This window comes from Lathamus discolor, chromosome 13, assembly GCF_037157495.1.
Source record: "Lathamus discolor isolate bLatDis1 chromosome 13, bLatDis1.hap1, whole genome shotgun sequence".
NCBI lineage: Eukaryota > Metazoa > Chordata > Aves > Psittaciformes > Psittacidae > Lathamus > Lathamus discolor.
This window is the reverse complement of record NC_088896.1, coordinates 8,509,692-8,522,305: the sequence shown is the minus strand read 5'-3', so window position 1 is coordinate 8,522,305 and position 12,614 is coordinate 8,509,692. Positions and strand designations below refer to the sequence as shown.

At 45.9% G+C, this 12,614-nt stretch overlaps 1 protein-coding gene across 3 annotated transcripts; it reads left to right on the top strand.

The window, feature by feature from the left end:
* The first annotated feature begins 1,737 nt into the window (after positions 1-1,737).
* Positions 1,738-11,368, top strand: TRIM25 (tripartite motif containing 25). Of its 3 annotated transcripts, none has more exons than XM_065694153.1 (9): positions 1,738-2,402; positions 3,431-3,526; positions 3,989-4,222; positions 4,694-4,850; positions 5,498-5,572; positions 5,960-6,025; positions 6,668-6,694; positions 7,048-7,143; positions 7,817-11,368. In XM_065694153.1, exons 1-9 carry the CDS (start codon positions 1,815-1,817, stop codon positions 8,347-8,349), a joined length of 1,872 nt encoding a protein of 623 aa, XP_065550225.1. In that variant the 5' UTR covers positions 1,738-1,814; the 3' UTR covers positions 8,350-11,368. The 3 variants fall into 3 exon arrangements, with proteins under 3 accessions (XP_065550225.1, XP_065550223.1, XP_065550226.1); XM_065694151.1 differs by having other exon boundaries at positions 5,495-5,572; XM_065694154.1 differs by lacking the exon at positions 5,960-6,025 and having other exon boundaries at positions 5,495-5,572.
* Positions 11,369-12,614: the final 1,246 nt, after the last annotated feature.

The window sequence follows — 12,614 nt, the reverse complement described above, 5'->3', positions numbered from 1 at the left end:
GGCAAAGGGTTAGATTCAGTTCAGAACCATGTGAAGAAGTTCTCAAGGAACTGAAAGGAGGCAAAGAGAGCAGCAACTTCAGTAGCTATTTAAATGGTAAAATTCTTCACCAGTTTTTAATGCTAAGCATTGGTTTTTAGACCGCAGGAATGGTTGGGCTTACTCAGAACACAGTTTCAAGTGCCCTTTAACAATGGAGAAAAATTGCTCATATGAGCTCTAAGCACCTCATGTTCTGCTCCAGAAGCAAGAATACACACCACTGTGAGGGTGTGTACTTACCCTTTACATTTGCATACCTTTGACTGCCTCAGTAGGCACGAGGTGAGCGCTGCAGAGAATGCACTGCTGAGCCTTTGGAAGAGGACAGTGGTGAAGCCCAGGAAGAAGTGCTTTGTTCACCTACAGAAGAATAACAATTGTAAATGTTAACAGCTGCTCTTCGGTCACGTCTTTGGCAACACACTTCTTGGTGAGTACTGCCCTCTGCAGTCACTGTCAGGCACCACCTCGCAGGCACCCTTGGGTGCTGTCATCTCCTCTGACAGCAGTTACCGGGTCCTGAGCTGCATATCCCAACAGTGCTGTAACTAAGTGGAGCTGCACCCATCTAAATCAGCCACCCGCCTGCAGATCACACACCAACCCCTGAACTCTGCCTCCCCTCTGTTAACCCCAGCTCCAGTTCTCTCCTGTTGCCCCATGACTAAGCTATGATTCAGAGTCCAGGACACCAACCCCTCCATAGCTCACCCTGAATGAGGATTACCAGCCTGGAGCACATTATTGATGTAGGTAGAAGTCAACGTTATCTGTACGATGTAGGTTTACAGTGACTGTTCAGATTTAATTTAGTCCTCTAAACTAAGTGGCTAGGAATTTCTTTCAAAGCATTACTTACAACAGACAAACCACAAATGCCACTTTCAAGTGCTTTATATGATTCCTGAACATTTTCTTAAGTCTCTGAGAGCTAATGCCAACGTAGAACCCCACGACTGCCTGCTAATACCTTCTTTACGACATTAAAAGGAACATCAGCAGTTCTCCACAAGGTGTCCTTTGGCCACTGGAAATGTAGTTAAGAGCAGATGGCTTCCTCCCCTGCAGACCACCAGACTCTGCTTAAATTCTTGGTGGAGGGCTCACAGGCTTTGTGCTAGGCTACTCCATTTCATTTATTGGCAAGAGTGAAAGGCGCTGAAGAAGTCCCTGCAACATCAGAGACAGGGCAGATGAGGGAGGGTGAGGAGGCCACTGGAAGAATTTGGAGTCAGGTTAGTTGAGACAGGAGGAGCTGCACAGATGGCTATTCAGCATCCAGTGATCCTGCTAGAAACAGTAATTATTAAACAGACTGAGGGGAAAAAGAGAAAAATGGAGCAAGTGCCCTCCGTTAAGATGGTTTCCGCGCTCCCAGCGCATTGACCTGCGTGCTTTACAAGCAACAGCTTATTTGCTCTTCCCCAGCCCAGTACTCGCAGGAATGCAGCCGAGGCTGGCGGCAGCTCGGCCTGAGCGCCGTGGCCGTCGGGGTCACACGTGGCAGCGCTGAACGAGGCCGCAGCCGCGGGAATGTACTGAAGGGGCCCCGAGGATAGGAGGGCGGCGGGGGGGGTGCGGGCGTGAAGGCGGCCGGGGAAGCGCTCCGGAGCTGCAGCGAGAAGCGTCACCCTCCCTCGGGCAAGTGGGCGCTCGGGGGCGGCTGGAGCAGGTCCGGAGCTGCCGTCCCTCCCATCGGGGCGGGGACAGACCGCGCAGATACCGGGAAAGCTCCGGCCCAAGTTTCGATTGTGGTAGCGGCAGTCGCGGCGATGGCGGAGTCGCGATTGTCAGTGCTGGAGGAGGAACTGACCTGCTCCATCTGCCTCTGCCTCTTCAGCAGCCCCGTGACCGTGCCCTGTGGGCACAACTTCTGCGCCTCCTGCCTGCAGCGCTTCTGGGCCGGGGTGTCGGAGAACTTCAGCTGCCCGCAGTGCCGGGCTACCTTCATGGGCCGCCCGCAGCTGCAGAAGAACACGGTGCTGTGCCGGGTGGTGCAGCAGCTCCAGGGCTGCACCGGGACCGAGGAAGAGAAGGAGGAGGAGGAGGAGGTGGAGGTGGAGGAAGAGGGCCCAGTTCTCTGCGACACCTGCCTGCAGGCACCCGCCGCGCGGACCTGCCTCACCTGCACCGCGTCCTTCTGCGAAGAGCACCTGCGGCCGCACCAGGAGAGCCGGGCCTTCCGCGACCACCAGCTCTGCCCGCCCCTGCGCGACCTGCAGCAGCGCAAGTGCCCGCAGCACAACAAGCTCTTCGAGTTCTTCTGCAGCCAGCACGGCAGCTGCATCTGCTCCCTCTGCCTCCTCGGGCACAAGCTGTGCAACACCAGCCCCCTGGAGCTGGCCAAAGCCAACGCCGAGGTGAGCAGCGGGGGCAGCCTGCTCCTTCCGGGGCTCTGGGAGAGGGACCAGAGGGGAGCTCTGGTCCCCGAGGGCCTGCTGGGGCCCTGGGTGCTGGTCATGGGCTCTGATATGCAGGGGGGAGGCTGGACCAAGACTTGGACTGTAAATCTCGTGCCTGGCCTTGGCAAACTGTTATCAGCCCTCCAAAGCATGCTACAGCGTATTGTCAGTCATTCCTTGTGTGCTTCTCCTCTCTCCAAGATGGTGCTCCGAGGGTGCGGGATGGCGCTGTCACAGAGTTGAGGACCAGTTCCTAGTTTGGGCTGGGCTGTGGCAAGGCCACCTCTGTGGGTGTCCCCCCAGGGCTGAGCCCCTGTGCTGCTTGCTGCATAGGGGTCACTGTGTGGCCTTACTGTGTATATTCTTAAGAAACAAAGAATTAGAAAAGTAGCCAAGGGACAGCTCTAGTATAAAAATAATATCCTCCTAGATAAAAGCCAGGAGGAGGCTCTCCACGGAGTGGAAGGGCAGGAAAAGTGACCTTCCTGTCTTAAGAGTGCAGCTAAAAATCAGAGGGTAGATGAGTAAAGCGCACCTGAAAAGTTTACATGGCCAACCTCCCAGCTGTTCAGCAAGTATGTATCCTGCTTGCGCTCAGAAATCCTCCCTGATTTGGCTTAGCAGCAACTTGAACTAAAGGAAGTCCAACCTGAGAGTTAATGTGAAGTATATTCTTAGCACTGAGAACTGCTGTGCTGGTGAAAGCACTCGGTCCTTGTCGAGTGAGTCAACAGTGTGCATCTTGCTGTTGGGAGAGGTGGAGCTGTGTGGAGAGTGCGGGCTCCACAAGCCAAACTTATTTGGGAGAGTGCTTTTGCATCCCCTAAGGTTTAAGGAGCAATAGGTTTTAAACCAATAGTACTAAATGCTTACAATGGTGATTTAAAACTTCCTGCAGAAATGATTCTTACCCCAATAAGCATGACCTGACAGAGCAGACATAGCAATTGCTTCTCCGAAATACTTCCTGATCTCTCCTATTGCAGGCGGCGCTGAAGAAGAGACTCACAGAGCTGCATAATCAGAATGAAAAAGCTGCTCGGGCGATGAACACTTTGAGAATGAACCAAGGCCAAGCTGCTGTAAGTGGGTAACTGCTCAAAATGCTGTCCGGTTGCTTGGCACACACTGGCAACTGCGTGTCATTCATGCTTGTACCCTTGGGACAATGGCTGTAGTACTGAGATTGCATTGGCAGGAGAAGATGTTACTGGGAAGGAACAGAAAGGGGGCGTTCTGGCAGAGCCAGGCAGCTCCATGGGAGAGCACGGCATAGCTGCATCCTGATGCTGGTAACCACTCGATGGCACAGCCTGGCCACTGCCCCAAGGCTGGGGTCTGGAGACCCAGAATTCTCCTAATTTCTTGGGAGTAAAGGAGCTTTCTTTCTAAACTACATAGAAACATACAGGTTTTCTGTTGCCTGTTTCAAGTAATTGAAGCCTATGTGTTCCTCAGAGGCTTTCCTGTAGTAGTAGTAAGCAGTACCTTGTCCACAAACTGTGCTTTTGAAACCAGTGTCTGTCTGTTTTTGTCTGCTCCAGGAGACAATTTCCAAAAAGAAAGATATGATCCTAAGTAAGTTTTCAGAAATTAAAGCTTTAATTGAAGAAAGAGAAATTCAGATCTTGAAAGCAGTTGCAGATGAAGAAAACAGAGTTTTGAGTAAGTTTGAATATATTTACGGCATTTTGGGAAGTAAGAAGAATGAAATTCAGTCTCTCTCTGCTCAGATTGAGATGGCATTGACAGAAGATGATGACCTTCTGTTTTTGAAGGTAATATGTCTTTAAATGTGAATCCAATCCTTCATGTTTCTAGAATGCAGAATAACAGAACCCTGCTGTGGTAGTCCTGCTCTCCAGAACAGTTACAAACAGTAATGCAGCCCTGTGCCAGAACCTGCTATAAACAGATGTACTGAAAAGTACACAAATACTGATGGAGGGCTGAAATGGTGTTTGGTAGCTTCCCCCAGTTCAGCCACCACCTCTGCTGCAAGCAGTGGTGCCAGATGAGTGAGAGCTCATCCCCATGAGCTGTTGCAGCGCTGTGCTGTGACACTGTCTGATAGCTCTTTCAGGTATCAGTTAAGAATCAATACGTGTGGTTGGTGCTGAAATTTTGCCATGGGTCGTGTCTAGCTGTAGCCTTTGCTCCTTTGAGATGAATGCACAACCTCATTCCATTTAAACTAACTTGGCTGTATTTTCCTATGTCTGCATGAGATTTACCGCTTGTCGTTTCAGAGAGCAACAGCACTGCAACGAACATCAATAAAAGATGCTTTTGTTCCTGTGGTTGAAATAGACCAAAACCTGATACATTCCTCTTACCAGTCTGCCGTTATCCTTAAAGACACTGTAAAACTTTCAGTGACGCCATCTGAGGAGAAAAATGTGGAAGGTACTGTATCACTGGGCAAAGTGGCATTTTCTGCCTTGGTTTTGAGCTGAAATGAGGGATCTTCCTCCTCCAATCTAAACAGAATTAAAAAAACCCCCACAGAAACCTAAAAAAAAACCCCAACCCACCCAAAACCCAGTGCAGCAAATACTGGTAAGATAAAGTGTGTCTTCCAAATTCTGTGGTCCTCCATTTCCACACAAAACTACTACATTCTGGGCTAAACTAGGAGAAAAAATGTGCCAGTGTCTCTTCACTTTCATCTATAACCTGATGAGTAACGTGGTACTCTGCCCTTCTGGCTTAGCTCAGCCTTTATTCCTTACAATTACTTATGCTTCTATTACATAGCAGGGTTGGATGCAGTTAGGATGTGGATTTGAGGGGAGAGATAAAACACAGTGAGAAGACGGTGGTTACCCAACTGTAAAGATGCTGATTGTGTAAGAACAAAGCCCTACTTACCTGGCTAAGCACATATATCTTTTGGACTGGGACGTGGGTGTTTTCCATGCAGTTTCCATCTCTGCCAAGCATCACTTAAGTTCTATGCACATAACTGAAAAATAAGATAGAAAAATGTCTTTGCTAATGTCTTACTGTTCTGGCAATACAAACCATAATGTGAAATATCACTATTGCAGCAGGAGTAACACCTGGAAGAACTAAGGCTCCTCCTGGGGCTCCTCGAAACAAAAACGTAAAAAAGCCTCCAGGACCACGTAAGTACTAAAGAACATCATCTCCTCCTAACTGTGGTTTTACCATCAGATAACAATTCAGGGAGTTACCCAAGAGCTGTTTGCTTTTGTGGTGAGTCAGTGATAATATGTAGTGAGCACTTTGTCAGGGAGGGTGTTTGGGCTGTTACCGTGAGCTATAAAGCACAAGCTGCACGGATACAATGGTGCATTACCCTTGGTGTGTGCTGGTGGTGGTGGTCAGTGTGGGCTGTAAAGTAGAGCTGAGCCTCCCCAGCCTCTGGTTCTGGCAGGGCATTTTTCATTTGTACGAAACATCTGTTGGCTTGTTTGATGGATTTGTGTGTACTGAATCCTGCTTATGAGCTGCTCATGGTCTGTTTTTTTTTCCTTTCCTCCTGTCACAAGAGCATACCCACAAAGAGAAAATCCCTCAGCAGACTCAAGCCACTTTGCCAGGGGAGGCAGATACCAGTAAGTGGTGATTAATAGCAGCCTTACGCAGACCTCTTACTGGCTATGTCTTGCCTATGGTCTAACGTTGGGTGGATGGAGATGATCTTCATGACAGGTTACACTGGAGCCTTCCAGTGTTGTTTTGTCCAGATACTGATATTAATATGGCACTCGGATACTCTATATTCTCTTTTTGAAATAAACCCAAGTGTTAAGAAACTACTTCTGTTACTTCCACTGAGCTCCTGACACATGGTCCTTCCCATTCACAAGTTCTGGGTGTGGAGCACTCGGTAGGGTCTGTTGGGGATGCTGGAGTTGAATGGACGCATACCTCTGTTGTTGCATTAGAAGTTCTGTTGCAAAAATTAAAGGAATAGTCTATATGCCTCATGAACAGACTTACTACTACTTACCCTAACAGACTACATCCTGAAGCAGAGCTGAAGCTTCTTCCAGGCTTATAACCCTGTGAAGTAGGAAGCAAATAGTAGGTTGTACTTTATGAGTAGCTTTCCAGTATGGGAAACATGGCTTCAACATGCTGGACTGTCAGCTTCACAAGAGCCGTGATGATGGTGTTACTAGCAGGCGTAGTCTATCAGTGGCTTCTCAGACTCAGTAGAACTCACAGTTCACTCTTTTTATTTCCCCCTACAGAGGAGAAAAAGAAACCTGCTAAAGCTGGTGAGTCCAAACTTTGAGCACACTTACTCTAATTTCCACTTACAATGGTAAGCAGATGGTCGCTAGTATTGGTGTATTAAGCAAAAGTTCAACTCTTGCTCTGAGAAGTCTCTTACTAGCCACTGTGAGAGCAATCAAGCACTGAAAGAGGTTGCCTAGACAACAGGGGGGTTTCAAAGCTTGATAAGGAATTGCGCAACCTGAGCTAATACTGAAGTTAATGCTCTGTGGAGCAGGAGGCTAAACCAGATAACCTCTAGAGGCCCACTCCAGCTGAGTGTGCCTGGGATGGTGTGCGAAATATGCGGGTTTTTTTCCCCAACACCAAACTCTCTTTTCTCCTGTTGGCACAGCACCAGCCATGGGAACACCAGCTGCTGCAGCTGCCGTCCAAGTTAAAGAGCTTCTTGACAGCTTCCTGAAGAAATCCAGAGAGGAGCTTTTGCAGTGTAAGACACCCAATGTTATGCTACTTAAAGGCGAGCTTTCTGCACCCACTGCACTGGTGTTATGTGCCCTCTGTAGTTACCTGACAAAAGCACTTTTGAGGGGTTTTGGTTAGTTTAGGAGGTTATTGACTGGCTGTTACAAAGGAAATTTGGGGGTAAAAGGGGGCAGGAGGTTTCTAAGTGGTTCTTTCGCCAGGTGAATCGATTTTATCTTCAGTATTCATGTATCTTTACAAAGGTAAATTAAGTTTTCTCAGTAATGGTTTCCCCCAGAATGAGTGCATTAGCGTGGCCTAGAAACATGAGGTAATGCACTGGATTTTCCTTTGAAATGAAATTCAGGCTTTCATGGGAGCCCATGATGGCTTGCTTAAGATACTGTACCTTTCACTGCCAGATCAGCAATCCCCTTCTTCTGCCACCATGTGTCTGGGTGGCGAAAGAATCCCGTGGAGATGCAGGAAGAAAGAAAACTTGCCCTCCATTTGCCTGCTTTCTAACACAGATTTGCAGCTGATCCCAGCAGCTGTTTCCGTGTACCTAAGAACTGCCTGCACTGTGGAGGAGAGCAGAGCAGGGAGATAAACACACATAGGAACAAGTGCCTAGGCAGGACAGTATAAATAAGAATGTTTTGCTCTTCAGTACCTTCATATGGTTCATGCCATTGCAGATGCTGCTAACATCACGCTGGATTACAACACAGCTCATAACAAAGTGATTCTGTCTGACAAAAACACCAAGATGTCTGTCTCAGACACCCACATGAAGTATAACCAGCTCCCTCAGCGCTTCACCGATTGTTACCAAGTGCTGGGGTTCCAGTCCTTCAAGAGAGGCATCCACTACTGGGAAGTGGAAATGCAACAGAACAACTTCTGTGGCATTGGCATCTGCTATGGCAGCATGGAGCGGCACGGGCCAGAAAGCCGCCTGGGCCGGAACAGCCGTTCTTGGTGTATTGAGTGGTTTAATAACAAAATATCATCCTGGCATAATGATGTTGAAAAGTGCTTACCCAATACAAAAGCTACCAAGATTGGTGTGCTGCTCCACTGCGAGGCAGGGTTTGTGATTTTCTCGGCTGTGGGGGAGAAGCATAACTTGATCTATAAATACAAAACCGAGTTTACTGAAGCCCTGTACCCTGCCTTCTGGTTGTTTTCCAGTGGCACTGTTCTGACTCTCTGCCAACTGAAAGAGTAAGGTCTCGTATCTTAATTACGTTTGCCTAAGTACTTCCATGCAGATAATCAGGCCTGTAGCAGCTCTTTGTGTATGTCAGTCTAAGAAATGAAAATTATTAGCTCTTTTGAGCAGTTTGGGAAATCTGCTGATTCTTTGGTCTAAATTGCTGAAGTAGTTAGTGATATAGTAAAATGACCATAGTAAAAACTGTGATGAAAAGTTTTGCAAAGACCTTGATTGTCCTTCTAAAAAGATACGAATTGTTGTTAAATGTCTTCAGTAGCTGCTGTGGCTTCTGTGGTTTGTTGTAAAGGATCCCCAGAATTAATTTTCAGATCTAAATGTCTTTCACAGGTAGCAATAACCCCTTTGAGACAGAAACGGGAAGAATTCCTTGACAAATTCAGGTTCCAGGCTTTGAGGCAGATCTCAGTGTTGCCTTTTTCTCTGTCCTCAGACTGTTGCCCATAGTCAGGATTTGCAATACACATGTTCTTGGTGTATGAATCCATGAGATGGCACAGGCTGAGCTGTTAAAAGAAGTAAGTTAAGGTTTTATGACACTAAGTTATAAAATCTCATCAGAATGGAAATGCAGAGATTCTAGAGTTGACAGGGAAGAAATGGTGTCAGAATCACCAGGAAGTACCATCAACATCAACTCTGAGACTGGGAATATGCCAGAGAATCTTCAGGAAGACATCCTGCAGAGCAGTAGCCTGTGCCCTGTGATAATGCAGTTTGTGGGATGAAGCATTCTGTCTCATGTTCTGAGCCAGCACATGCTTCAGATCTTCACACTGAAGGCTCTTCAGTTCTGGGGTTTTTTTGTGTGCTGAGTTGTTCAGGGAGAGCATTTTTGGCTTGCATAGGGAGCACAAATGTGCTGTTCACTTAAAGCAGGGTCTCCTGTGTGTCTTTCCTCTTTGTGGTGGGATATTCTCTGCTGGTGTATCCTCAGTTGTTCGTATGGTAGAAACTGGATTTTCTACATGTTATTGGGACTCTGATTGAAGGAGCCTCAAGACAGTGTGCACAGTACCTAGAAAATGCTGTTTCTTCTCTGCATGAAGCCTATGGGCAGACAAGTGAGTCTTCTAAAACATACAGGGAATTAGAACAAAGGAGAATACCCATCCGTTCCCACTGGGATGGATTTTTAATTCTCCTGGTGTTCCTTGCTTTGGGTTGTGGTATGTTTTCAGAAGTCCTCACTATGTACAGAAGAATCTGCACTTCTTAACAACTTTAAAAGAATCAGTAGGCAAGCAAGGTATTTGGATCTCATAGTTATTGGGCCTGTATCTTGTTGATGCCTCTGGACTTACTATGCTAGCTCTTATTTCTTACAGTAGCCCATGAAGAACAGGGAGGCTCACACGAGTATTCCTGGACTCTGATTTGTAAAACTTCCCCTTATGGGACTTGGTGAAATAGAACAGAAAGCTACTGCTGGCAGTTTGGAAGGGACTTGTTAGGAGGCTCAGAAGAACCCCTGTCCATTTCACATTTGCCAAAGTACTTTAGAGAGGGACTTGCAGGAATTCAGGTTTGGTGTCTCTATTTTTACTTGGTTTGTAAACTCTTAGTACTTTGTCAAGAATAGCAGGAATCTGATGAGATGCTTCCTTTTGCCCATCCTTCCTTTGGCCAGAATAGGATATGGAACTGGTGATGGACCTAGAAGTGCCAGGGCTGTCTTTGGAGTAGCTGTACTATCTCAAGGGTCTCAGCTTTCCAAAGCACACCCAGCACTAAAATGAAGCAGAACACTTCAAAAGGTGTGGGAGTAGGATGTGTCCTGATATGAGCCAGCAATGAATGCAAAACCTTTTTCCCTGAACTTCCAGTTTTTCAGCAGTGAGGGACAAGAGCAGTTTCCTCTGAGAAATCCTGTCCCTTCAGCTGCTTGGCTGTGGCACAGGGCTGCAGATCCCTCAGAAGGGTGCTGGAAGAGCACTCTGTCTCCTTGGCCATGAGGAAAAACATGCTCTGATGGTTTCTGCAGTGAAGAAAGCCCACATTTCCTGTTGCTTGCTTCTTGACTTTAAAGGGGTGTTAATGATAAACTTTAAGTCTATGAGCTTTTTTTAGCCATACTCTGGAGTGATACTTCAGCAAAGTTAAGAGCAGCTTTTATTCTGCCATGCTGGACAAGGTAGAATTCTTTAAATGTGGTCTTGGTGTATGACCAACAGCACATAATACGCAAGGGGTTTTGGATTACCACAGGCAGTGAACCAAGCCTGACGCTGTATTCCTGATGCTCCTTTTTGTTTTCTCTTGTGCTGTAAATGACTGGAAATGATGGAACAAGGTTCTGTTGATTTGGAATTAAATGAGAAATGAATAACTGAGTCACTGCACTCCTGAAAACTTACTTTGGTTAGCTTTGGATATCTTGGATATATGGAAACATGGGAGTGATTCACATTAGAAACATTAGCTACAGCATGATAAATAATGAATGGTTCAAAAGCCTCTTCAGCACAAGTGAAGTGTTATTACCCTGCTAGTAGCTATGTAAGCTGTACTGGTTTTAAACAAGATATAGATTCAAGCATATATTTTAATTATACTCCTCTTAGTCTAGAAAAAACCCTAATCCTGGTATTAATGAAGCTGTGAGATTTATAATGATTTGCATATCAACATACAAGCTAGAGTAAATGGAGAAATTCTTGCCCACAAAATACAGTGATCTGTTTAAATTTAATCTTTTCTTCAATGAAACACAACAGTAATGTACTGCAGTATAGAAAAATAAATGCTTGTGCAATTATAGACCTGTTGATTGTACTGATACATCAGCTATGTACTTCAAATATATACATATATACTTCAGTAAGTATACTATATGTTAGTTCACATAGATGTGTCAGCTAGACATCCTTGTCAGGGCCACAGACAGAGTTTATGCCATCTGTTCTATGACTGTGCCTGTAACTGTTTTAGAAGCTGACTGTTGATCTTTTTAGCTCTAATGGGAATTAATAGTTGTACTCTGAATTCAATAAATACTCATAGTAAACCCTAACTCTAAATGTTTTGTTCTGTGCTCAGAACTGAAGAAAGCAGTGAGGAAGGCAGAAATAAAGATGCTACAGTGTACAAACAACAGGGGGTTTACTGCATAACTCACTGAGTTACATAAGAACTGGGCAAGAGAGAGCTGCTTAGGCTGTGGTATACTCCGGAGTTCCCAGAGTCAGGCATGATCAGCATGGCAGGTAGCACGAAAACTAGGGGGAAGAAAAAAATAGTCCTCATCTTTACTAACTACCTGTATAAGAAGTCAATTAGCTCTGCCAGAGTTGGCCTCAGTTTCCAAAGAGAGACAAACAAGTATTTTGAGTCTGCATAAACCTGACTGTGACCACAGCCTGGGTCTTGAGCAGGTCCTGAAACCCAGAGAGGTCAGCATGCTCATCACTCACACAGGGTCTGTTTTCTTACTTGCTAATGCAATTTCCTCTTGACTTTCACAGCAGAAGGAACAACAGACCTGGACTCCAAATCATACTCTCTAGGAATGCATGGGAAAATGTTCATCAGGGTGTTTCCTAAGACTTGTTTCTCTTCCTAACTTAAACCTGTATTTGTCTAGAATTTAACAGACGCTATTTCTATACCCAGTTCTCAAACTCCTTCCCATCTCTTCCCCCCTTCCCGACTGCCTCCCAGTTGAGTGGCTGCAACTTCTCAAATAATATGTCAGTTAAAAACATGTCATGGTGTGGTCATTGTATAACTCCTATTCAACGTCCATGTCATTTAGGCTTTCATTGGCAGCTATTTTGTGCCATTAAGAAGTTCAAGACAGCAATTTGTGAATCTTGCTCAGCCAAGTAGAACTGTGAAAAAAAGGAGTTATTTCAAAAGTCAATTAATGGTGGTCTGTCAGAGTGCTCCTCATTCAGGTTTTTTTGCAGGCCTTGTCATGGGCTCACATCTGTCAGCCCAGTGTTTCCCAGGCTGCTATCAGATGCTGTTACATTGAAAATAATGGGTTTATTCACACCATTTACTGGACTCTGTGTGGCAGACACATTTGTATATCATTTTACGGTGTAACAATTCCATTTACATAAAATATAGGCAATTACGTGAGCCCAGCCAAAGCACTGAGGGAGGGTGGGAGGAACCACCATTAAAATAATAAAAGCTAATTGAAAAGAGGCAGATAATTTAGGTGAAAATACCGTCCTGAGCAACTCTTGATTCTAAATTAGTTCAACAGGACGTTAAGGAGGTGAGTCAGTTGCATTATGTCTGTGTCTGTA